General features: G+C 47.4%; 1 protein-coding gene across 2 annotated transcripts in view; it reads left to right on the plus strand.

Moving 5' to 3' along the window:
* The window catches only part of KCNJ10 (potassium inwardly-rectifying channel, subfamily J, member 10), a 32,919-nt gene that overhangs the window by 5,295 nt on the left and 1,756 nt on the right, over window positions 1-25,868 (plus strand). Inside the window, exon 2 of one of the 2 annotated variants that reach the window (XM_008569525.1) lies at window positions 22,709-23,906. In XM_008569525.1, the coding sequence (XP_008567747.1) occupies window positions 22,709-23,848 (1,140 nt within the window). In that variant the 3' untranslated portion in view covers window positions 23,849-23,906. The remainder of the gene's footprint in view (window positions 1-22,708; window positions 23,907-25,868) is intronic. The other variant, XM_008569526.1, reaches the window with a different exon arrangement.

Here is a 25,868-nt window from a genome sequence, read left to right on the forward strand (position 1 = left end):
CCCTTGCACAGGCCATTTAGAATCCCAGCCTTTCTGCACGTCTGCATCCTCCTGTTTCCCTGTCTGCTCTGCCATCTTGCTTGTCCCTTTTGTCTATGACTTTGCTCAGGATGCCCCATACATGGTAATGTTGGAGGGGACATCCTGCCTCCGTCACTAGCCTGGGGGATCTTCTAGGTAGGGCCTGTGCCTCTGTCAGATTGGGGGTTTCCTGAGGCAAAGGCATCTCTTCTCTTCCTGGACACTTTGGCACCCACCAAAGGGCTTGTCTCTTAGGAAACAGAGTAGCTACTGTCCAGTTTGACTATCTGCTCTGCCATCTTGCTTGTCCCTTTTGTCTATGACTTTGCTCAGGATGCCCCATACATGGTGATGTTGGAGGGGACATCCTGCCTCCGTCACTAGCCTGGGGGATCTTCTAGGTAGGGCCTGTGCCTCTGTCAGATTGAGGGTTTCCTGAGGCAAAGGCATCTCTTCTCTTCCTGGACCCTTTGGCACCCACCAAAGGGCTTGTCTCTTAGGAAACAGAGTAGCTACTGTCCAGTTTGACTCTAGGTAGGGAACTCTTCTGACTGCTCATTGTGGGGGCAGAGCCCTGACTTTAGAAGTTTATGCGAGCATCCTGGAGTAGGGTGTGTATAAAACCCTATTATCTAACTCTCTAGGGAACCTCTCCTACCAACTGCCCCATCCTGTGGAGATGGCTTTGCCTTAAAATGACAAGCAGTAGACCTCAGAACCCTCAATTTATAGTCCTCTAAGCATTGTTGCCCCAAACACAAAAACCATGTGGGCATCCAGGCCCCACTGAGCCTTTCTCCCTATCCAGGGCGGTCTGACTCCAGCCTGGTGGCTGGGCTTGTCAGCAGGCATCTGGAGTAGAAAAGGGGGTAAAGGTCAGAGTCCAGTCTGAGGACCCATTGTCTTGAACATACCTCTGAACAGGGGCTTGCAAGGTGGGAGACACGTGGGGACACCACCCAAGTGGGGTGGAGGACTGGCCTCTTAGTATTACATCTTCTCTGGACTGGCCACCTCTGCTCTGTCCTGATCCCAGTACCAACTCCTAGAGGCAGATGCACACCCTCTACCCATGTCTAAACCTCCTGGTTGGCACTATGATAAAAACGATATGGGCAACTGGTAAGAGAGGAGGGTAAGTGTCTGAGTCTAGAGCAGTGGCCCTCAAATTTTTTGGTCTCTCTTTATACTCTTAAAAATTACTGAAGACTCCAAAGAGCTTTTGTTTGTGTGGGTTGTATCTATCAATATTTACCATGTTAAAAACGAACACTGTGGAAACTTAAAATAATTATTAATTCACTTTAAAATAACAACAATAAATCCATCACATGTTAACATAAATAACATATTTTTAATGAAAAATCACTACATTTTCCAAAACAAACAAAAAGTTTAATAAGAAGAATTTTTTGTCCTTTTAATGTCTGGCTTAATAAAAGACAATTGATTCTCATATCTGTTTTTGCATTCAATATGTTGCAGTATCATAAGTCATGCAGTTTCTGGAAAACTCCACTGAATACTCATGAAGTAAAGAAAATGAAAAGGGCAAATAATGTACTATACGCACTATTATCAAAGTAGGTTTAACCTCATAAAGCCTCTGAAAGAGTCCCAGAAACCCCCAAGGGTCCCGGGACTACACTTTGAGAACTGCTAGTCTAGAGGAATCTCAGAAGACAGTTTCAAAAAAATCTTGGCCAATTTGAATATCCTGGCTTATTTCCCTCAGCTGAAGTGATTAGCATAGTACTCAATAATGTGAGCTCTTATTAAATTCCAGCGCCTTGCCCCTGAACCCATTGCCCATCAGCCCAGAAGTCAGGGCGATGCAGAGGTGATCCTTCCCAAGTTACAGATGGGGGCTTCTTGGCTCAGAGACGGAAAGTGACTTGTACAAGGTGCCAGGGAAAGTTAATAGGGTTGTGGGGCCCCTAAACACAGGAGTTTTGATTCTTGCTCTTGTCCATAGTTTCTCTCCCCAGACTCTTGGTGGTGATGGGGCAGGGTGGGGTGGGGCCCTGAGAGTAAGGTGCGGAGAGGGGGAAGCAAGCTGACCTTATTGACCTCAGCAATCTCAGGTGACCTGGCCATGGCCTGTGGCAGTATAGCAGGAAGCCTTAAAGGCAGATAGCAGAGAAGACTACCTGACATCAACAGCAACTGAAAAGAGGAGACAGAAAGCCAGGAGAAGACTTTCCTAAGCCCAGGAGATTTTTGTCTTGCCTTGTGGAGAGCAGTTCTGTAAAGTGCCTCAACCCTCTCTCCTGGGGCTTTCTGGCCCAGGGCAGAGGAAGTCTGTGACAGGGACACACTGCTTCTCATGCAGTGCCCACTCCCTGCTCATTGCCCACAGCCAGCCCCTTCCCAGGCCACAGCCCTGCTCTCGGCTCCCCCCACTCCAGGCCAGGGAGCCCTCTGCTGACCCTGTTCTTTATGCTGTGGTGTCACAGGGCAGAACATGGCACCCTGGGAATGGCAGCCGGTGGTGCTGAAGGTGTTAGTGGCGGTGGGGGAGCATGTTGGGGGTTCCCTGGGCAGGAGAAGGGAAGCCTCTCCCCACAGATTGGGGAAAGGGAAGAGGCAGATGGAGGAGACAGACACACACACACTGGAGAAGAGCTAGTCTTGGCTTATTGGCCCTTCATCCAAATTCCCCTGAGCCGGGCTGCCAGCTCCACCTTCAGCAGTACAGGCTGAACACCCTGGAAAAGCCCATAGGGTGGAGGACCCGTGTCCCTAATGACCACTGTCTTTTTTCCCATAGTGGCTTCCTCAGCCTTCAGAACCACAGCAGGAGGGCCGGCCTGTGGCTCACTTGGGAGAGTGTGATGCTGATAATACAACACCAAGGCCATGAGTTGAGATCCCTATATAGGGATATCTGGTTAGCTCACTTGGGAGCCGGCCAGTGGCTCACTTGGGAGAGCGTGGTGCTGACCACACCAAGCCAAGGGTTAAGATCCCCTTACTGGTCATCTTTAAAAAAAAAAAAAAAACACAGCAGGTGGAGGTCTTATAGGAGGGTGGCACCCTAAGGAAGCAGAAGCCCAAACACCCCAAACCCTGAGCACATACTCTATTTGCATTCTGAAGGGTCCGATCCCACCCATACCCTGACAGCCTGACAACCTCCACCCAGTCCTTAGGTTGGCTTAGGTTGGAGATCTTGCTATCGATTGCTCCATTTTTCCTCTCCCACCCACACAATTCCCTTGAATAGATGGTAAAACTGAGGCAAAAAGTGGGTGGACTCAGGCTTCCCACCCACTTCTTTCTAGACCCCAGCCTGGGACCAAGGGGCCTGGCTTCCTGCAGCCCCTCTCCCTCCATCCCTACCAGGCTCTGTGGCTTTTTCCATTTGGATAGGCTTCTCTGGCTAGTGGCAAGTTTGGGAGCCCTAGTCTAGTCTCCCTCCCCATCTCCTAGGCAATGTCCCCAGGGGAGCTCCTGTGGTCTAAGATCTTCCATCTCAGCCGTGCCCCACTCCCTGCCTCACCCGCTGCCAGCAGCCCCCCAGCTCCCGCCCCTGGGCTGTGGGACAGGGAGAGGGCTGAGGGGCTGGCTCTGCATACTAATGTCTTGCCCATTGTCAAAGCCCCTTTGTGCCAGAGAGCTCCATTGAGGCGGCTCCGGGGCGGGCACAATGGGGGCTCTGTCCCCGAGTTCCCCCAAACAGTCACCTGCTTTCAGAGCTTCCCCCCCCCACCAACCCCCACCCGGCCCAGTGTCCGGAGGGCCCAGAGAGCATGGGGGAGTGGGCCCAGGGCCAGGGGGGATGGGTAGGAGGCAATCCCCCTTCCCTGGGCAGGCCAGAGAGATGGGCGTTTGACAGGGCAGGCCGTGGAGGGCACAGAAGGGGTCAGTCTGTGGATGGAGTTGGAATGTAGGTTCTGTGAGGCCCAAGAAGGGGGAGGGGCACTCAAAGCCTGCCCGCTCCTCGGTTCCATATGCCCAGCCTGGGCCGTAGCTGCCTGCTTCTCCTCCTGTCACCACAGGGACACCCTTGGCTCATATATGCAGGGACACATAGGCAAACACTCATCTATGCAGCCCCACACACGCTCCCATACACACACCCGAGAGGATGTGCCCAGACACAACACACTGACCCAGGCCCGCAGGCCGGCACGTCCGCGCCACCATCCACCGGCAATGCACCTGCACACCTGTCCTCCGCCCACCCCACAGCTTTCCCCTCTGTACTGCCTCTGGCAGCCTCAGGCGGGTGTCTCAGTACCATCCCCCCATGCCCTTGCTGCCCTCTGCTGCTCTGACACAGGTTTTAACAAGTTTGCACTTGTTGTGACCTCAAGAATGTGGCCCTGGGGCGGGGAATGTCCAGCTGCCCCAGACCTTACCTGCTTATACGTTAACCAGTTAACCACAGACACAGCCTCCGCGGAACTCTGAGCACGGCTCCCTAACCCCCACCCCCACCATGGAGAGAGTTCGGTAGGCCAGGTCCCCGCCCAGAGCTGAGTCAAGCAACTGGACAGAGCCATATGTGAACAAGTAGCCCCCCACCGGGCCCAACACAGGCCCAGTGTGACCGTCCTTTGCATTTGCCCAGTGCACTCAGGCATATCTCAGCCCCTCCAGTCCTGGGAGGTAGAGGGGACAGTTGTCATTTTCCCCAGCAAGGCTCTGAGAGGTGAGACAATGTGTCCAGTCAGTTGGTGGCAAGGCTGGGACTAGAATGGAGATCTCTCACCTATAGGGTTTTTTTTTTTTTTTTGCACTGTCTGTCTCACGGCTTCACCCAAATGCACTACCTGCCTCCCTCCCCCCCTTAACATTAACACAGCTGTCTTTTACCCACTTTCCTTGGGAAGGATGGGGGGCATGGTGGAGTGGGGTGGGGAGAAGAACAATAGGTACAGAGACCTTAAATAGGCTTCTGAGTCTGGAAAGAACCTCAGTAATTTACCTGGACCTTTCCACTGCCTCTAGACAGGCTGAGCCTACCTCTCTTCATTTCCTGCCCTCCCACTGGCCCCACTCCTGCTACTGAGCCTGGGTCACTGGACAAGTAACCCCACAGCCTTCTTAGCTAGGGTTTAGAGTTGTAGATCTCTATTGATTGCAAGTCCTTTGTGATGCCTGGCTCTGACCTTCCCAGCTAATGTCCTATGTCTGTATGAGGATCTGCAGCGGGTGTCTATACCTCTCCTATTATTCTGCTGTAGGGCATCTTCTAGTGGCCTGGGGCTGGTGCCCTAACATGGGAAGAGAGGAAGGCCTGCTGGGATCCCAGGGACTTGAAGACTGACTGCACGATGGTGTGCTGGGACCTGGAAGCATGGACAGGGTCATAGCTGCAGAAGCTCCATTAGATAGAGAGCTAAGCTGAAGTTGGTTTGCTTATCTACAAATATTACTGAGTGCTGATCTCCATGATGTTTCCCTTACATGGGAATTGCACAGAAGAACCCCAGGACCCTGAGGATCTGCAGCGGGTGTCTATACCTCTCCTATTATTCTGCTGTAGGGCATCTTCTAGTGGCCTGGGGCCGGTGCCCTAACATGGGAAGAGAGGAAGGCCTGCTGGGATCCCAGGGACTTGAAGACTGACTGCATGATGGTGTGCTGGGACCTGGAAGCATGGACAGGGTCATAGCTGCAGAAGCTCCATTAGATAGAGAGCTAAGCTGAAATTGGTTTGCTTATCTACAAATATTATTGAGTGCTGATCTCCATGATGTTTCCCTTACATGGGAATTGCACAGAAGAACCCCAGGACCCCTCTACTCCTCCCTACTCCTTGTCTCCAATGCTCTGCTTTGGCTACTGGATTCTCCTTAAGCGCCTCATCTGTCTGTCTTCCTTCATGCAGGAACACACCTCCTCAGTCCTTATACTCTGGTGTCTAAGGTTCTTCTGCCTCCTAATGCCCTTTTGAATGTCCTGTTAGAGAAAAAGACCTGCACAAAGTAAAATTTCAGCCCCTCCTCCTGTTCTTGACAATTAGAAACAGAGGCCAGTGAGACACCCCCTATGACTCTAGTTCTGTATAGTCTTCATGCCATCCCTGCCCCCATCCTTCTCCTCAAGTGAGGAATGCAGACAAGAAATAAGTGGAAAGTTTGGAGGAGGTAGAGAGATTGCCTCCTGGGATGATGGTGGACCCCTTTAGACTTCTCTGTGTGGGGGTCAGAGGTTGCTCCCCACACATGAAACAGGAACCCTGACAAGGAAAGGGAGATCTGAGGACACCTGTCAGGGAAGGGGCCTTAACTTCCTGAATATGAATTATATGTGCAGAGTACCCATGGGTCTCCATCTCCATCAAGGATGCAAATAAGAAGAATTGCTTAGGTAACGGCAGGTAAGTTTTGACTTAATGGGAAGAAATTTCTGGGCATAAGGTATTACTATGCAAAGGGGAAAGATGGAAAGAGGTGGAGAACTTATTCTCCCTGATGAGATGAGTGGTCCCCCTTTATCACCTATTGAACAAAGGCTGAGTAGCCTGGGATATAGTTCCAATGACTCTCAGGGCCCCCACGGGCCGTGGGATTTCCAGCAGTCTCAAAGGAACTCCCTTGACCCTTTTCTCAGCCCCTGGTGAAAGCATCACTGAATCCATCCCATCTCTCTGAACCTCACCACTTGCTGTTTATTCTGACTTTTCTTGCTGGCATACTTCTAAGCCAACTGCTGCAGGTGTGAGGGAGACTGCTGAGCCCCGCTGGATGGGAGGGCCTGTGGCTAGGGTGAGATGAGGGAAGAGCTCCATGGGTGTGCTCCAAGGTTGGCTTCACACCAACTGGCACTTCAGGACCCCAGGGCCAAGAAAGGATCCTTGTAGGGAGAGAGAAGGTGGGTGAGGAAGAAGGCCAAGGTTATTGCTCTGATGCTGACATAAAATAACATGTGCTACTGGCTAGCTGTGTGATGTTGGGAAAGTTACTTCCTTTTCTAAGCCTGGGCTTGCTCCTTAGTGATGAGGCGATTGAGTGGAATGACTGTGAAGGGGCTCCCAGCACGAATGTTCTATGACATACAGTAGCAAGATGAAGAACACAGACTGTGGCTTAAGCAGGCCTGGGTTCAAGTTGCAGCCCCACCCTTTACTAGCAGTTCTCCTGAGCAAGCAGCTCCTCTTTAAGTCTGGTTTCCACACCATTAATACAAAGCAATGCAACTACTGTTCTCCCAGGGAGGATAGGATGTCACACTGTGTGTTACACTCAGCATGGTGCCTGGCACACCATAAAGGCCGATGTAGGGGAAGTTCATGGTACCGTGGGAACAAAGAGGAAGGCGGCAGCCTACATGGGGATGGGGTGGGGGGAGTGGGTGTAGGGGAGGTGGGCAGTAGGGATTGGGAGGTGCATCCAGAAAGGCTTTCCAGAAAAAGTGACATCGTCTAGCAGAGACCTGAAGGAAGAGGAGAAATTAACCATGCAAAGTGGGAGGGGAAGAGTGCTCCTTGGAAGAGGCCCTGTTGTTTGCAAAGAACTGTTGGTAAGAGCAAGTGTGGTCTGTTCGAATTAGCAGAGCCCACAGTATAGTGGGTTCTGTCCCACCCGTAATTCTAGGGGCTGTAGAGATGGGGTCCCTCTACTTCCTCTCCATCCTCTTCTTCCTACTGTTCATTCTTCCCTTCCCCCAAGGCTCTTTCCTCTTGTCCCTGGTCACACGGGCACAGGGAAGCACTGGGTTTCCCCAGGAGGACGTAGCTAGTCCAGAGAAAAGCTTCAAGTCCAGAGTTATCTGACTCTGGGCCAGTTTTTGGCCCAGGCCTGAAGTTTTTTGTCCCTCTCCTTTTCCACCATAAAAGAAGGATCTTCCTCCCATAGAAGACTCTGGGTTTCTTGCACTGAGGCACTCTTGCTAAGCATTGTGTACCCACTGTGGGCCTCAGTCTCCCCATCTGCCCACTCTCACTATAGAGAGCAGGGATACTGTTGATGGTGGGGCTGAGAGCAGCCTGGAGTGAGAACCAAGGAAAACAAGAGAAAAGAGGACTCTTCAGCCTAGAATAAAGGCTGCTGAGGAGACCGAGTCGTGCCCCCAAGTTTCCAAAGCTGAAACTTCAGTGAGAAGCTCAGAGGAAGGACTTCCCAAGGATGAAGCATGTCACACACACTGAAAAGGGGGCCTGAGGGAAGATAAAGTAATGTAGAATATCAATCCTACAGGCTCTTTTAAATCAAGAAATACCAGGCACTGAGGACACAAATATGAACAAAATGTAGGTTATGAATCAGTTCAGGACAGATTCTCCTGTTTGGGAAGACGAGGATGTTCAGTACTAGAAGAAGTTGGGCCAATAAAATGACCTTTGTGGAAGCTGTCCCTCGTGGTGCTTCCACACTGGGGAGTGGCTCTCCTGCCTCTCCGTTCCCCCCACACTACCTCTTGGACCCTCCACCAACTAGATCCAAGCCCTCCCTCATCACTAGCGAACACAACTTCTAAGTTCAAAGGCAATAAAGTATATAAAGAAGGGGATCTGGTCAGCCTCCCCCATTTCTATCAGGTGGGAAACCCCATCTGGGCCATAGGACCCCAAGGAGCAGGTCCTATCATCCCCTCTCTAGTTTCCCAGACTGTGGTGGCAGGTCAGGTGACAGCTTAGTAGCTTACTGGCCTCCACCCCAAGAACCTTATCTTCTGGGACCTGGCCATGCTGGGCCTTGAGAAGCCCACCAGCTGCCTGGAGCCTCTAAGGCTGGGGACAAGCAGGAGGGTGAGGGGCCAAGGGGCAGTAACTGAGGAGCTTAGCTGTATCTGGCATTCCTCATCATATACCTTCCGCACCTCTTGGTAGGCTTAGGATGTTTTGGAGAAAGCCTCATCTTGGGAATTATAGAGAGGTGGAATGGAGAATAAGGGGTTGGAAGTCCCTTTCAATTCTGGGGCTGTAGTAAATCCTAGCCCCCCAATTACTGTGACCCTAGAAAAAGGAGAAATAAGGCAATGGTTTAGTTTGAGCATCATCAAGCCCGCTGGGGTGTGGAGAGGCAGTGTGACAGAACCTGGGACAGAGGTTCTGGTTTGCCATTAAATAATGTCAACAAGCTACTTTACCTCTCTAGGCCTTAGTTTCTCTAATTCAGTAGATATTTTTCCTTCATCTGCAAAGTAGGATAATAATAATAATATCTTTATTTGCATAAGGGCCTTATAGATTTCACATATTTTATCTCAAGTAATCCTAACCACACAATGGAAGGTTTTATTGCCTTTTCAGATGAGGAAACTGAGCCCTAGAGAGATTAAGAGATTGACTGAAGTTCCCATAGCTAGTAAATGACAGTCCAGGATGTCAAATAGTGGGAAAGAAGAATAGGCAGAGACCTTTGGCTATGACCCAGACATGCCAGGATAATAAATAGGTTTCATTTGTTAGGCTAACTCCATTTGATTGAAAATGGCTCTCTGTATCACCATGTTGAGAAAGATTCTGAGGCTTGGTCAGAAAAAGTACTGTGATGAATTAGTGATATCTGCTAAGGTGGGGAGGACTATGTGAGTGCTGGCCCACATGCATAGGAGACATGCCTAGTCCTGAATCATCCAATGATTTCAAGTCTAAGTCCTTCCTCTATACTAATCAATTAGGTTAAATTCAAAGGCACTCTTAAAAAGAAGACTAAGATATAGTCTCTGTCTTCAAAGAGCTTAAAATCTCTTGAGATGAACAAAGGGTGATGTGGCAAAATGTCCCAGAAACATAGAGAGAGTAAATATTTCTATCTGGGAGCCTGGGGAAGCCTCCATAGCCAAGAGGGCATTGAAACAGGGCCTTGAAAGGTGAAACGGATTTTTTTTTTTTTTTTTTTTTTTTAAAGATGACCGGTAAGGGGATCTTAACCCTTGACTTGGTGTTGTCAGCACCATGCTCACCCAGTGAGCAAACTGGCCATCCCTATATGGGATCCGAACCCATGGCCTTGGTGTTATCAGTACCGCACTCTCCCGAGTGAGCCACGGGCCGGCCCGGGTGAAACGGATTTTAAAGGGAAGAGAGGGGGACCAGAGGGGAGCCAAAGGGCAGGGAGAGGACGTTCTAGGTAGAGTGTGAGCTGCATGAGCAAAGCCATGGGACAGGTGAGTGGGGTTCAGGCCATGTTTGAAGAGTGAACAGTGGTCCTACATGCCCAGAATATGGGATACTTAGCGAGGGTAGAGTCAAATGGTAAAGATTTTGAATGCCTTGTCAAGAAATTTGGATTTCATCACAAAAGCTGTGGGAGCTCATTAAAGGATTTAAAACCTGAGAGATGGGATCAGAATGTGTTGTAGAAAAGCACTGTGGCAGCTGGGCAGGGTGGCATGAGGAGGGTGAGCCTGGGGGCAGGAGGACCAGGAGATCATTGAAACATTTCAGGTGAAAGAAAATATGAGGCTGAATTAGGGCGGCCTCAAAAGATATGGAGAGAAGCCTACAAAGGCAGAATTGATAAGACCTAGTGACCAACTGGACCAGGGGCAAGAGAGAAATCAGGCACAACTCTAAGGTTTCTAACTTGGTCACCTAATGGATGGTAATTCTGTGAACAAGAAGAGAAACACAAAAGAGACTTCCTTTTGAGGAGAGAGGACAGGAGTCTGAACATGTAAAATTGTAATGTTCCTGATAGAGTGAACCTGCGAGTACTTGGACACACAGGGCAGAGGTGAGGTGGAATCCATGAAACAGTTGAGGGAGGCAGAATAGAGTGATTAGGGATGAGAGCCAAGGGTAGGTTCCTGAGAGATACCACACTGATGGGCAGAGGAGAGATCATAGCATGACAGAGGGATGGAATATAAACAGAAAAGTAGAGAAAACCTGGAGGACAGGATGTCGGAGAGTAACAATGAGATTGTCCACGTGCTTCACAACTTATGCAGAGCTATTACATATATGATCTCAATTAATTCATTCAACACAGTATTATTAGGCCCTTTTTGCAGATAAAGAAAATGGAAACTCAGAAGTTTAATTGATTTACCCCAAATCACAAAGCCTACAAATAGCAGAGCTACTTAATGACTAACCAAGGTCTACAAAAATCAGTGGATTCCTACCACACCTCAATAAAAGCCCAAAGAGAGAGGTCAAGAACAGTCAGGTTGGTCATCAGTCTCAAATGCTGCAGAAACTGCAGGGGTTGAGGAGGGAGAAAACACCCTTGGATTTAATGATTATTGGAAGGTCAGCTGTGACCTTGGAGAGAGCTTCCTTTTGCTTAATTGCGACCTAGTGTGGCTGTGTGGATCAAATGGAATTGTTCTGAATTTGTACTAGTGTTTTGTGGACTTCAAAGCCTCATATTCTGAAGAGGGTTGTTACTACTATTTTTATTGTTACTAAGTATTATTAGATTGAACCATTTGGTGTTGCCTATAAGGGACCCATTTTTTTAAACTGGCAATTTCATATGGTTCAACCTAATAATAAAGAGAGTGGGCTGGGGTGGGGTAGGGGCGGTGAGAGTCGGTGGTAGAGGGCAAGCTGCTTAGGCAGAGCAGCCCCTGGGGACTGGAGAGCTCTGCCCCCTCGTGGTGGGGAAGAATATCTTCAGCACAGGAAGGAGAGTGGCAAATAGCTGGCCAAGCTTGAAATTTACTGGTCCCTTTCACCTCCACCGCTTCCTTACCTGCCACCTGTAATCTTGCCAATACCCTCTGCTGTAAAGTCAGCAGAAACTGGGGATGGGGGTGGACTCTGCTGAAGGTCTGTCTGGAAAAATTTTTGTAATATTTAAACTGGGTTGATCCCCTCAACCAGTATCTCTGGAGATAAGTGGGGTATTGATCCCCCCTGTGGAGAACCTCAGGGGCCTGGGCCAGGTGATGACTGATTGGAGATCCAGGACAGAGCTGACACGTGAAGGAGAGATCCTGAACAGACACCTTGTTCATCATCCTGTTTCTCTCTAACCCAGCCCAGACCCTCTGAGGCTTTCCCCAGTGTCCTTGGGGACCTTTTCAATATCCAACATCTTACTGATAACAATAGAATAACAATGACAATAGGAGTTATTTCTATATATGCCATTGCTTCTAGCCGAATCTTCACACTGATGCTGATTTTTCTGGCTCATCAGTCAAAATGAGGAAGGATGGGTTAACATGTCCAAGTAAATGTTCTTCTGAGGCAAGGACCCAGATGGGGCCAGGCTAGGAGGCTCTCCGGATTGCTGGGGCTGGGGCTGAGGAGACAGTGGTGTAGCCTCTGTCCTCAGTTGGACTCTGCGTAGTGCTAAGCTCCTCACAAAGGACCAACTGAGCCCAGGATATGCAGCCCTGCTGTCCCAGACAATGGTAAGAAGCAGATACCATGGCAGGTGATGACTCAGGGAGGGAGTGTGATGGGGGTAGTGTGGAGGGCTGGGAGGGCAGGTGTAGCAAAGAGGCAGTGCCAACGTGCTGCATGAACCAGGTGTCACTGAGATGCCACCCCTCAGGCAGTTCTCTGCAGGGACACTGTTCCCTTGTTGCAGGGGCCAGAAGGCTCTACCTGGGGATTGGAGCAGGGAAAGGAGCAGTGGTCCCAATCAGCCCACACTGACAGGCAGGGGTGGTATGTGAACAGAGGAGAACATATGACATGGCCCCATCTCTCTGTCCCTCCCTAATTTGACCGGAAAACACACAGGGGGGTCAAAAGGGCCAGACAGAGGTCACAGACTCCCAGGAAATGCTTTGAAGGCTTTTATCCTTTCTTTTGATCCGACTATGAGAACTTTCCAAATGTTGACACACGGGAAGAAAAGCCTATTCTTCCCTAGGCCAGGGCCTCAGTGTCAGGCTGGGGCTAGAGGATAGGAGGGAAAGGGGAAGGAGACCAGAGAGTGGGAGACAGAGGCAACAGTGACTCAGCTGGAAAGTCAGGCCCCTGGACACACACACACTGCCCTCTTTTTCCCACCTCAAGATTTGTGTGCATATGGCTCCATTTCTATTTGTTTATTTTCCTTAGGGCAGGACAGGAGGGAGATTAATGAATAAAGACATCAAGTTTGAAAAGAACCCCAAACCAGCTTCATTATTCTTCCAACCTTTTGGGCTTACATAATCCTGCAGTGCTTTTCTTGCTGTCCTTCCTCTTATACCCCTCTCCTTTCTCTTTTCTTCCTCTCTCTCTTATTAAGAACGCTTGGAAGCCCAGAAATGCTTTTTAGTCCCTGATGCAGCTGATCTCCTCCTGGAGGCCTCTCAGGTTGCTATTCAAGTTGGAGTTGGTATCCAAAAAAGAGATAATATGGTTGGCGAGAGGAGGCTGAGTGGCTGTTTCCTCTCTCTACCCAGGCCAGCGGGCGTGGGACCAGACTGCTGTGGGGGGAACTCAGGCTAGACATAGAGGTTTACAGCGGGAAGTGACCTTAATCATCCTCTAACACAGCACCTCCCAAACTGCCCCAGCACCATGTTCTGAAAGGCAGAGGAGAGGGAATTTGTACCCTGGAAGCTACAGGGATGAGCTGTGACCTGCCATGCATTGGTCATCCTTGAAATCCGTTTTTGTTTTAAGTTATGTGATTTTTTTCATTCGACTCCATCATACATTGTTTGTATGATAATAAAATAATATTTTCCCTCAAAATTTTTAGTTAAATTGCTATCTCAGGAAAATACACTAGATTTAATCCTGTGACTTTGAGTGCCTCCTGGCACACTGGTACACACCCTAGTTTGAGAAGTGTAGAACTAATACAACCCTCTTATTCCACAGTGAAGGAAAGAAAGGCCTGGGCAGTTGAGAGACTTGCCCAAGGCCACAGCTAGTCAGTGGCAGGTTGAGACTGGCACCTCGGTTTCTTGCTTCCCAGTCCAGCACACTTTCCACCAGGCAACACTTAGTTCTGGGCAGGGTCTTACATGTCCTTGTGCCTGATTCTCCCACTCCATCTCCAGAATGCTGTGCATGGACATGTACCTGGCTCGGCTGTCTGAGATGAGTGTGAGTTTGAAGGCCAGCCTAGTCTCAGATTCTGAGACCGATAGTGCTCAAGATGCCTGTGTCCACGCACAGGACTCTCCCAACACATAGCACTTGAGTGTGATGGACAGATCCTGGGCAGGGAGGAAGCTGGTACTATAATTCCCCATTTCTATCCACCTATTCATTTACCTATACCCACCAGTGACTGGTTCAGGAATACCTTCAAACCTGAAATAATTGGATTAGTTGATAGTTATAGCGGGTCCACCTCCTATCTTTCTGGAAACTGCCTCCCTTTCTTATCCCATTTCCAAATCCTTAAATCAAGAGGCTCTTTTCTAGAAGGAAGAGGCAGGGAGAATAGGAGGAGGCTCTAGGGCTTAGCATGTCTCTATTAATATGGACACTGAGGCCTTGGGCTATAGAAGGAGAACAGGAGGATAAAGTGTGATAGAGAATGTGAAAGTGAGAGGTGTGGTTAGATAGATGGCGTACTATTCCTCCAAAGCATCATTTCCAAAAATGAGATCTCCAGGAGGAGACAAAGGAGGTTGGAGAAACTGAGGAGGAGAAGGGACAACCCAGAGAGATGCATAGGACATAAAAACAGAAAGAGGAAGGTGAAAACAAGGACAGAAGGTGTTGTAGTAAGAGCCAGGGTGAAATACGAGAGGGGCAAGCAGAGCAGCACAGATGATAGAAGAGACGAGAAGACAGTTGGGAGGAGAGTCCAAAAGGATGAAATGAGGAGAATAAAGATATGCCATACGAAAGCAGGAGAGGAAATAGCGATAAAGTAACCACAAAGGCGGAGTACCGCCTCCGACCTCACGTGCATCCTGGGCGTCACTGCTGGTGAATTCTTCACACCAGTCTGGCTCCTGCTAACCTCTGGCAGGCTCCAGGTGTCTTCTCCTCCATCTGTGGAGTTTTGAATTCGTTTGGTGAAGGCAAGTTCACTACAGTGTTAACTTGAAGTTACAGTGGAAAGGACTATGGAATCCAGCCAGAACGAGGTACAAATCCCAGCTCTGCTACTTGTAAGATGTGTCACCTGGGCTCTCTGAACTTCAGTTTCTTCATCAGTAATTATGAAGATAAGACTTGTTTTATAGATTTGTCACAAAGATGAAATGTGAAGTGCTGGTCTAAAGGGGGCACTCAATAAGTGATAGTTCCTCTTCCTCTCTCCTTCCATTTCCCTGAACCAAATATTCAGAAGAGGAAGTACACCGCAGTCACAAAAGAAAAGTCACCTAGTGAGAGGAGGTCCAGCAGGCTAGAGCACCATGGGGAAGAGGCCACGGTTCTGCATCTGACCCCTGCAGGAGCCACAGGGCTCCACGCCTGTGCTGTGGCTATTGCCTCTCATCCTAGCAACCCAGCCTTAAACACACGAAGCTGGCCACAAAGCAAGAGGGTGCTGGGGGTCAGAACATATCACTGTTTTTCCAGTTTGTCTTATTAAGGTCTTTCATGTGCACCTAGTACTTCAGAATACTTTAAAATGAGTGGCTCCTTATTCCCCAGCTGGCTCTGGGTTTCCAAAATGTTTTATCTTTTACTCACACTGCTCCTTTCACTGGAAGGACCTTCTCTTTGACCCCTCAAAACTCAGTCTCCAGGAGTTCAAATCTTGCCTATCTTTCAGGTCCTGTTCCAATGCCACCTTTCTCTATGAAGTCTTCCCTGAGTAGGCAGTCAGGTATGGAAGAAAGAGCTCAACTCCTGGTTGTTACTTACTAAATATATTTCCTGGCCTAAACAGGGATAATAACATTTTTTTGGGTTTCTGTGGGAGTTTTATTAGTTAACATTAAAAGAAAAAACAAACAAACAAAAAACTTAGCCCAGTGCCTAGCACAACATAGGTACTCAGTCAATACATGTACCTTTCCCAACCTTGATCCCTTGACCTAGATGTCACCTTTCCCTTCACAAACTTCCCTTGCACTTCACTGATACCTCTTCTGGCCTTTTCATTTCCTGGCTGATGGTTGCCTCTCTTATTCGATTATAAGGTCCTCAAGGACAGAACCGGCCTCTAATCCATTTCCATAATTCCAAGGCCTCATTGAGAATCTGCCACCCAGGAGATGCTGAAAAAAAATGTTTGTTGTATGAATGCATGAAAACACAACTCATACCACATGTGGTGGGTGGTGTCATTACAGATGAAACACATTTGGTTTGTCTGCATATCAATTAGTATCAATGATTAGTTATCTGGGGTTTCCATGTATATAAGGAAAAAGAGAAAACATCATGAGAAAAATCAAGAGAAGATGCAAACTAAAAGGGGGGATGAGAAGGGCCTAAAGTGTGAGGCCCTGGACCCGAGTGAAGTTCCAGCTGTTCTGCCTAGGACAAGACCTTCCGGGTCTCCTCAGCCCTGCTGTGAGGATGCAGGTCATTATGATTCTCTTAGATTGGCCCCTAAAGCTAGAGTGGGTTGGGATCCCCCTTATACTCATTAATTCTCTCATAAAATACTTCTTGAGCACTTACTATGTGTCATATATTGAGCTGATCTTTAGGGTATGGGTCCTTCTTTATGCCTGGGTCCTTCTTTCAGCTTATTTGTAATGGAAGATAAATGATATACCAGGTACCAAGAGATGTGCCATAGCGGGTGTAGACGGATATACAATGTGGAAACTCAGACAAGGGAGGTGTTACTTAAGGCTGTGGGAATCAGAAAAGGCTTCCTGGAAGAGGGGTCATTTGAACTGGACCCTGAAAGATCAGAATTGGATATGTAGAGACAGGGAGAAAGGGGAGGGCAGGAAGAGAGAAGAGCACAAAGGATCACATGAAGGCAGGAAAGCACGGGGGTGTACAACAGGGGGCAGGGAATAGTTGGTTTGCTTGAAGTGTGTTGTAGGGAAGAATGGCAGGAAATAAGGCTGGAAAGGAGGTTTAGAAGCAGATTGTGGAAGGCCCTATATGCCAGCCGGAGTTTAGCCTTTCTTTGATAGATATCGAGAAGACGTTAAGAGGTCTTGAGCTGGGGAAGGAACTGAGACAGTTACAATATAATGAAAAGTGGTTTGGGAGACAGGAGATCTGAGCTTGAGTCCATTCCACAAGTTACTGAGTCACAACATCTCTCTGAGCCTCAGTTTCCTCATTCATAAAACAAGTGCTATGATTTTAATACCTCATAGGAATGCCACAAGAATAGAATGTGAAAGTGTTTTGCAAAGTACTGGGTAAATGTTCGTTGATTCCTGACCAGAGGTGTAGTTGAGGGAGAGTCATCTAGTAGCGGTGCAGGATGGATTCAAGGAGAGAAAGAATGGTGCAAGAGACGAGTAGGAAGCTGATGCAGCGATTCAGCCAAAAGGCATTAAGGACCTGAAGTAAGACAATGAAATGAAGGGGACGAGGCATGAGTAATGAATCCATAGCACATGGCATCAGGTGAATGTTGAGCTGAGGAAGGAGGAGAGTCTGAGACAACTCCAAGACTCTGAGTAGTGGGTAACTGGGAGGATGATGGCACTTTTAACTATTTAGGGAACCAAAGAGGGGCAGCAGCTAGCAGAAGAAAGAGGATTTGTTCACATTTGGAAGTGAATGCATTTAGTATTCATATCCCAAAGCTCCTTTCAGTCAAGTTGCTCTTACCACAGAGAAAACAGATAAAGCTCTTTCACTGGAGTCCTTTCCTGCCCCTCCAACCTGACAGGTTTTGGGAGAAGGTGCACTCTCCACCTGCTGCCCCTGAAGTAGGGCTGAAACATCCTTTCTAGTCACCTGATTATCATAATCAATTCCAATGCTCCACAGTAATTTACAAGGCATCTTCTCTCTCTATCCTCCTGCAAATGGAACAGCTGACCCAGAGGAGAACTGGGACTGATATCTTGGGGCTTTCTTTCACCCACCTTCTGAAAAATGGGTTTGTATGCATCTGCAGCATTAGTGAAGCCTGGGTAAAATTGACCCCCTGCCACTCTGCCATGACCTTATGTGAAGGTCTCCATAAACTCCTGTGAGGCAGACCAAGGCTGCAGCCCTCATTGGGGACTCTACCTGTCCAGATCAGGCGTTTGGCTATTTTTTACTCAATCTTCCTTTACAAACTGTGTTATGTACTGGTGAGACAGATGAAAAGCATAGTCTCTGGCCTTAAATTAAGAGCACGCAGATGGAAAACAATGGTAAACAAACCATTCCAAAGCATTATGATGTTTCAAAATGGGAATATGTACAAGACCAGGCACAGGAAATACATGTTGGGGTGGGGGCAGGAGAAAGGATAGAGAAGATGAACTATTTCTTTGAGAGTCAGGGAAGGCTTCAAAGGGGGTAACTAACACAAGTCAAATTCTGAAAGATAAGGAGGAGGTCATTAGGTGGGCATGGGGCAGGGCAGTACAAAATCACATCCAATGGTAGAAAGGATCAGACAGTGAGGTTCTTCACAGATAGGAGTCTAGGGACATGTGGAAGACTGACAGTAGTAAAGCCAAGAAGTAGACAGAGACCAAATCATGAAGGACCTTGAATGCTGTGATTAAGAGGTTTGCAGTTTATCCTAAAAGCAATGGGGAGCTATGGACCAATTTTAGTCACAAGAGTCACAAGAACAGCATCCTTACTCAAGAGCACTCCTGTACTCAAGAGAAACTCTGATAAATCCATTCACTCTGGAGAATAAACGACTCAGGTAAAATAAATGAGATCTCATTACATATAAAGAAAGACAGCTCTACGAAGATTTTACAGGTGTGAAGCAGGAGGTGGGAGTGCTGTCTGCTGAGGAAACATGCTGGACGTCACTGTAGGTATGATTGGGCTTTGTTTTAGTGAAAGAATCATTAGTTCAGTTCTTAGAGGAGAAAGAAGTTAGAAGACCCTGTTTCTGTCTTTTTCACTAATCAGAGGCTGGTCTTGTCTTCAAAATTCTGTCCCTGGTATTTGGCTGGGACTGTTTTGGGCAAATAGCACCCTCTAGAGGGAAGAGTATGATTGTTTTGGATGGGGCAGCAACAAACCATTTCCAGAGCTTTGGCCTGCTTCCTTCTCCAGGGGCTTGGCCAGCTTGCGGGTGGACTGCCACTGATTGTTTATTCACTTCTGACTCTGGCCACCATGGAGAACAAAGCTGCCTGGCTGTGGGAGGTGGCGCAACAGCTGGGAGCAGCAGATAACAGCTGGAGGTGGCAGATATAAAGGCTGGCAACAGCAGGCACAACAGCTGGAGGCGGCAATCACAACAGCCAGAGGCAATGAAGAGGCTAGCCAGGAGCCAAAATCTCCAGTGCCCACGAGGCTGTAGCCTTAACACTGGGCTCTAGAAGCTCCAGCCTCTGTCTTCTTTTTCTTGGCTGTGGTCCTCTACATAGGGTATCACAGAGGCTCATCCTGAGATCATGAGACCCATGAGAATTTATCTGGGCTACACAGAAGCAGTCGCTACAATTAAAAAGTTCTGGACTAACAGCCAGAAGAGCCAGAAGGTTCTGTTCCAGCTCTACCGCTAATCTACTTGGGGCAAATCTTTCTGAGCCTTACTTCCTAATGATGTCTTTCCTACCTACCTCACGGTGTGAGGATCAAATTACATATTTTATTAACTTTAACTTTAAAGTGATAAATAATCATAGACTAATATTTTGGGAATGATAAGCAAAGCTTTCTTTCGGCTCTAAGAGCTTCCATTCTTCCTGCTATGCAGAATCTGCCTTCAACACAAAGGTAGGACTTTGATGAAGGATCCCTGAATGTCACCACAGAAAGTGCAGGGGTGGAGGTGGCGAGGAGGAGGCAGGCATCCTGATCCTCCATGGGTGTAGACAGAAGCTTGAAGACAATCTCACAACCTCCCATCCGAAGCTTTAATTTCCTCTATAGGATCTCGGCCAAGTGCTCATCCAACCTATCCTTGAACACCTTCAGGGACAGGCCACTCTGCCTTACAAGAAGCTCTTTTCACATTTGGACTGTGCTGATTGTGACAATGCTCATTGTAATACCAGTCTGGAATCTTTCTCCCTGTAGTCTGTACTCTCTGGTCCTAGTTGTTCCTGTTGCAGCTCAAAGAAATAATCTAAACCTTTGCTCACACAATAGCCCTTCAAACCAAATATCTGCACATATCCATTATATCTATCAGATTGTCTCTTCTGGCTAAACTTGCCCATTTCCTTCATCCATTTCTCATGTGATCTGATTCTGAATCCTCTCCTATCCTGATTGTTCCTTGATACTGGATCCTGCAGGTGTGGGATGAACAGAGCAGAGTAGAATCAACTACTTCCTTATTTTAGAGACTTGAGTTCAACTAGAGTAGCTTAAGATTGCATTGTCTTTCTGGCAACCAAAACATATGAATAACTCATACTGGATTATTTTCTAACATGTTTAACTTTTTTTTTTTTTTTTCTTCATGGTACTGCTTTCTAAACCAGATCTTGCCAGTCTAGAACTTGCTCAGGTAATTTTTGGACCCAAGTATATAACGTAGCATTTATCCTTATTCTAAGATTTGGCTCCTTTTGGATCCTAATTCTGCCCAGGTCTTGCATTTGCAATCTGTCCCAGCTTTGTGTCAGCCACACAATTGATGGCCATGGTGTTTTATAGTTTTGAATGAAATCAGTGTTAAGAAACTTGAATAGGGCAAGGCCAAAGATAAGCTCTCTGGTACATCACTAGAAAACTAATTCCAGGCCAGCATGGTCTACTCACCAGTACCATTTATTTTTTTTATTTTTAAGTCACCTAATTATATTAGCATTCTGTTCATAAGAATTCCCAAGGACACAATGAAAGATCTTGTAAAAAATCTTGCTAGAGCTTAGGTATACTTTATCTATTGCATTTCTCTGATTTGTCAATTTAGTAACCTTATCATAGAAGGAAATTAGGTTATTTTGATGTGACATGTTCTTAGTAAACCCATGTTGGGTCCTATTGATAGCTTCCTTTCCCCTACCTTGACCAAGTAATGACAATCTTACTATTTTATTGTAGAATCTTGCCTAGTTTCAATATCTTACCTGTTTGTAGTTTGTGAAATATACCTCATTTTTCTTTTTCTTTTTTATAAAGATGACTGGTAAGGGGATCTTAACCCTTGACTTGGTGTTGTCAGCACCGCACTCTCCAAAGTGAGCCATGAGCCGGCCTTCATTTTTCTTTTTAAAAATTAAAATTATGTTCACTCATCTTCAACTTTGCAGCACTTCCTTGGTTCTCTAATATTTCTCAAAATTTCTTATAGAAGTTTACATCTTCTTTCCAAGACCTGAGGATCAAATGAGAAGGCATGCTAATGTGTGAGTTCTGAAATGGCATTTAGATGCAGGCATTGTGGTAGTTGTTTGTTATTATTACTACTACTGAGTATCAAATATGTCTTTACTTGGGCTCTAAATATGAATTCTTCAAACTTCAGAGTTGCAGAGCTTCCTTTTTGTAGCTAGGGATATTGGGGAGTGAGTGGCATCCAAATCTGGTTGAGTAGTCTCATACGGACAAAAGTTCCAAATGGCCTGGGGGCTCGTGAAATGGGCATCCTGGTTGCCTCTGAACATTCTTGGGATTATCATCCATTGGTGATCTCCAATTCACTGCCTACCTGGATGATCCCAAATAATTTAGAGTTTTACAAGGGAAAGGCTATGGGGAAAATAGGGTAGAGGGACAGTATGAAGAATTATATTTGGAAAGGAGAATGTGATGGGCTTCTCTGTTCTATAAGGAGGGCCAGACTCTCCAGAGATCACCCTGCTCCTTCCCAGAAGATCTGGCCATCACATTCAGAGTCCAAGTGTTCAAGTGATTAAAATTCTTTCTCTGCTGGAAAAGTACAAGTTACTTCTTGGGCGGGGGTGCCAGGCACCTTGTATTAAGTGAACTGTCTCCTGTTTCAGTACTTTGTCCCACTTTCTACTATCAGAATAGCAATCCTGAATTTGAGCCTGTGCAGACATAGCCATTAACTAATATACACTCCTAACTCTCCTACTTCACTCAGTCACGACAATTTTGCCACCTACAATCTGGCATTTCTGTCAGTCCTTGGGAAAATGTTTCAGTGCTGCTAGGAAGCTTCAGCATGTTGCTTCTTTTCCACCACTGCCTGTTTTTGTTTTGTTTTCTTTTTGCTCAGGTCCTATCCATACTCTTCCTACCACCACCCTAGATTCTGACCCAGACCAAATTTCTCCAGTTGATAGATGATAGTGAGGATAAAAAATGAAATGGGCTGGGTGCTTGGAGAGCATCTGGAAGAAGAATGGGCAGTTTCTGCTATTTTCTGAGCCAGATGAATATCAGTGGGTATGACTTGGGGTTAGGGAAGAGAATAGATAAATTAAGCATATGTGTTTGTTAAGGGAGATTGGCCTGAAGGATTCAGTGGGACAGCCTTTCCTGTCTTATGATAGCCATTCCTGAGGGTGGGGAGGGATCCTACTTCAGAATTAGAGATCTTCACATAGAACTGGCTTTGTGATAAATGGAGATCAGTAAAGCCCTTGTTAGTCTTACCCCCACCTTCGTGGAACCAGGAACTTTATTCTCTGCCTCTCCTCTTCAAAGAATTACAAATATTGGACTGCATTGCAATTATTTGCTTACTGAACATGTGTCTTTCTCACCAGGCTGTGAGTTCTTGGAGAACAAGGATGATGTCATTTTCATTTTTGACTTACTGCACCATGCACAGTGCCTGGCACATAGCAAGTCCTCACTAAATATTTGCTTACAAAAGAACAAATAAGTGGCACTCAAATGAATGTGCATTCTACAATAACCTCCATTATGCTGTCTTGCTCCCTCCAGATGACATCAGTTGCCAAGGTGTATTACAGTCAGACTACTCAGACAGAAAGCCGGCCCCTGGTGGGCCCAGGGATACGACGGCGGAGAGTCCTGACAAAAGACGGCCGCAGCAATGTGAGAATGGAACACATTGCTGACAAGCGCTTCCTCTACCTCAAGGACCTGTGGACAACCTTCATTGACATGCAGTGGCGCTACAAGCTTCTGCTTTTCTCTGCGACCTTTGCAGGCACCTGGTTCCTCTTTGGAGTGGTGTGGTATCTGGTAGCTGTGGCACATGGGGACCTACTGGAGCTGGGCCCCCCAGCCAACCACACCCCTTGTGTGGTACAGGTGCACACACTCACTGGAGCCTTCCTCTTCTCCCTTGAGTCCCAGACCACCATTGGCTATGGCTTCCGCTACATCAGTGAGGAATGCCCACTGGCCATCGTGCTGCTTATTGCCCAGCTGGTGCTCACTACCATCCTGGAAATCTTCATCACAGGTACCTTCCTGGCGAAGATTGCCCGGCCCAAGAAGAGGGCTGAGACCATCCGTTTCAGCCAGCATGCAGTCGTAGCTGCCCACAATGGGAAGCCCTGCCTTATGATCCGAGTTGCCAATATGCGTAAAAGCCTCCTCATTGGCTGCCAGGTGACAGGCAAACTGCTTCAGACCCACCAGACCAAGGAGGGTGAGAACATCCGGCTCAACCAGGTCAATGTGACTTTCCAAGTAGACACAGCCTCTGACAGCCCCTTCCTCATTCTACCCCTTACCTTCTACCATGTGGTAGATGAGACCAGTCCCTTGAAAGATCTCCCCCTTCGCAGTGGTGAGGGTGACTTTGAACTGGTGCTGATCCTAAGTGGAACAGTGGAATCCACCAGTGCCACCTGCCAGGTGCGCACTTCCTACCTGCCAGAGGAGATCCTTTGGGGCTACGAGTTCACACCTGCCATCTCACTGTCAGCCAGTGGCAAATACATAGCTGACTTCAGTCTTTTTGACCAAGTTGTGAAAGTGGCCCCCCCTAGTGGCATTCGTGACAGCACTGTACGATACGGAGACCCAGAAAAGCTCAAGTTGGAGGAGTCATTACGAGAGCAGGCTGAGAAGGAGGGCGGTGCCCTTAGTGTGCGCATCAGCAACGTCTGATGGCCTGTTCCTATCTCCCCATCCTTCTCGCCTCTTTTCCTCTCTTTTGGCACTCTGGGTAAGGGATACTACCCAGTTTTACTGGAGAGCCCCAGAAGCACCCATCCTCCATTCCCTTCTCTTTAACCCAGTGGCCTGTCAGTAGTGTAGGCCAACTGGAGTCCCAAGTTTTCCTCCCACTATCCCCTTTCACTTCCCCTGCTTCTACCCTAATACACACACCTCCTTTAAGCCAGGATGGGGGAAGGAGAGGGATGATTAGGCTGAAGTGGCTTAGAAGGCCCCAGCCATGCTTGGAGACTCATACTAGGAGGACCATGTGGTTGGATGGATAGATTCCTCCCTACTTCCTGCCACCGTCAGAAAGCTTGGTTATTTGAGGCTGGAACCCCCTCCGTTTCTCTTTCATCTAGCAAGTTCCCTACAGTAAGACTCTCCTTGATGGTCAGTTTGGGTTCTGTGCCCTCAGAAAAACAGGAATCTGAAATCAACCTATCCTGGGGTCTCTACCAGCCCCTGTTGAAAGAAGCCAGGGTATGTCATGGTATAGCTAATTTCTGAGGTTGACTCAAGAAACATAAAAAAGAGAACCATTACACCTGCACCTGTGCTGGACTCTGAGCTCTTCCATTTAGAGTGATGAATGCAGAGCCGTTGTTTAAAACTTTGAACCTATCTTCTAGGCAGCCCTGGGAAGATTTGTTTTCCTATGTCCTGTGAATGGGAAGACCCCAGCCAATATGTTCCCTTGAAAAAAGTCCAGTGCCCAGGCCCCATGGAAAGGTCGAAAGTGATATTCCAGATTACATTGTATGTGGCTTCTCTTCTTTTCCTACCCAACCCAGACCCCTCTTCTCTTAACCCCTCCCCTTTGGAGGAAGAGAGGGAATATGCAAGGGCCTCCCTTTCTTAACACTGATGCTCAACTAAAGCTAGATTCTCAGGCACAGATTCCCCAGGAAGTTAAGCCAACCCCACCAAGTGGGATGGGTAAATTCTCAGATTTCCAGACTGCTATGCAGAACCTCTGGGAATTGGTGATGCTTTGTGAAGGTTTGGGCAGAAGCAGAACTCTGTGGCTGGCAGGCACTATTCTCTGTTACATCTCCCGGTGCCTTTCTGTAAAGTGCCAGTTATTTCATTAGGCAATGCTGGGAGGGAAGAAAATGATACCTCCTGATCAAATAACCATGGTCATCCTCAGCCATTCCTGAGGCTTAGTATAAAATGATGAAAATCAGTGTCATTTCTATTCTCCTCTGCCATGAGTCCAGTTTGAGGCAAGTTTAAAAGCATACTTTAAGAGATCAGATCCAGGCCATTCCTTGTTCCCTGGTGGGGATTGCAGTAGGGATCAGGGAAGGGTATATAGGCACCAGAACTTTCTATTAACCTCCAAATCCCAAGAGTGCTTTCTTGTATCATTTAGGTACTGTATGAACCCCCACAAAGCGGTTTGGCATAGAGTCTCTATGTGAATCAAGTGGCAGTTTACTTAAGGTGGACTCAGCCGATTGTTACAAACTACATACTTACACAGAATTATACTGCATCTGTGTGCAGAGCCGTGCAGAAAAACTCACAAAATTTTGAGGCTGGACTCATGGTCATCACCTACTACACCTGCACAATTTCCTCTTATAATGATCTCCCTGAATTCAACTAACTGTATCTTGAAATTGAAGACCCTTTAGTCTCCACTTATTATAAACCCCACCATTACTCCCTAGCTCTCATGAAAACAAGAACCAGAAAAACTTGAAAATTTGGAAAAGAAAACAGAAGGCAAAGAGCCAGCTTCTACATGTTCAACTTTATTCAACATTACACTTACCCGGTTTCTCTCAATGTGTATGGGCAAAATGTACCATTGTGTGTGTGTGTGTGCATGTGTGTGTGTGTATATCTTCTTATCCACTGGCAAATTATCACCCACATAGTTTCTTCTGCACCCTGCTGCTTCCCTCCTGAAGGAATTCTCTCTTCCTTTTCCCCTGCTGTCTATTCTAAACCCCCAGAT

The sequence above is a fragment of the Galeopterus variegatus genome, unplaced genomic scaffold (genome assembly GCF_000696425.1).
Source record: "Galeopterus variegatus unplaced genomic scaffold, G_variegatus-3.0.2 Scaffold506, whole genome shotgun sequence".
Classification (NCBI taxonomy): Eukaryota; Metazoa; Chordata; class Mammalia; order Dermoptera; family Cynocephalidae; genus Galeopterus; species Galeopterus variegatus.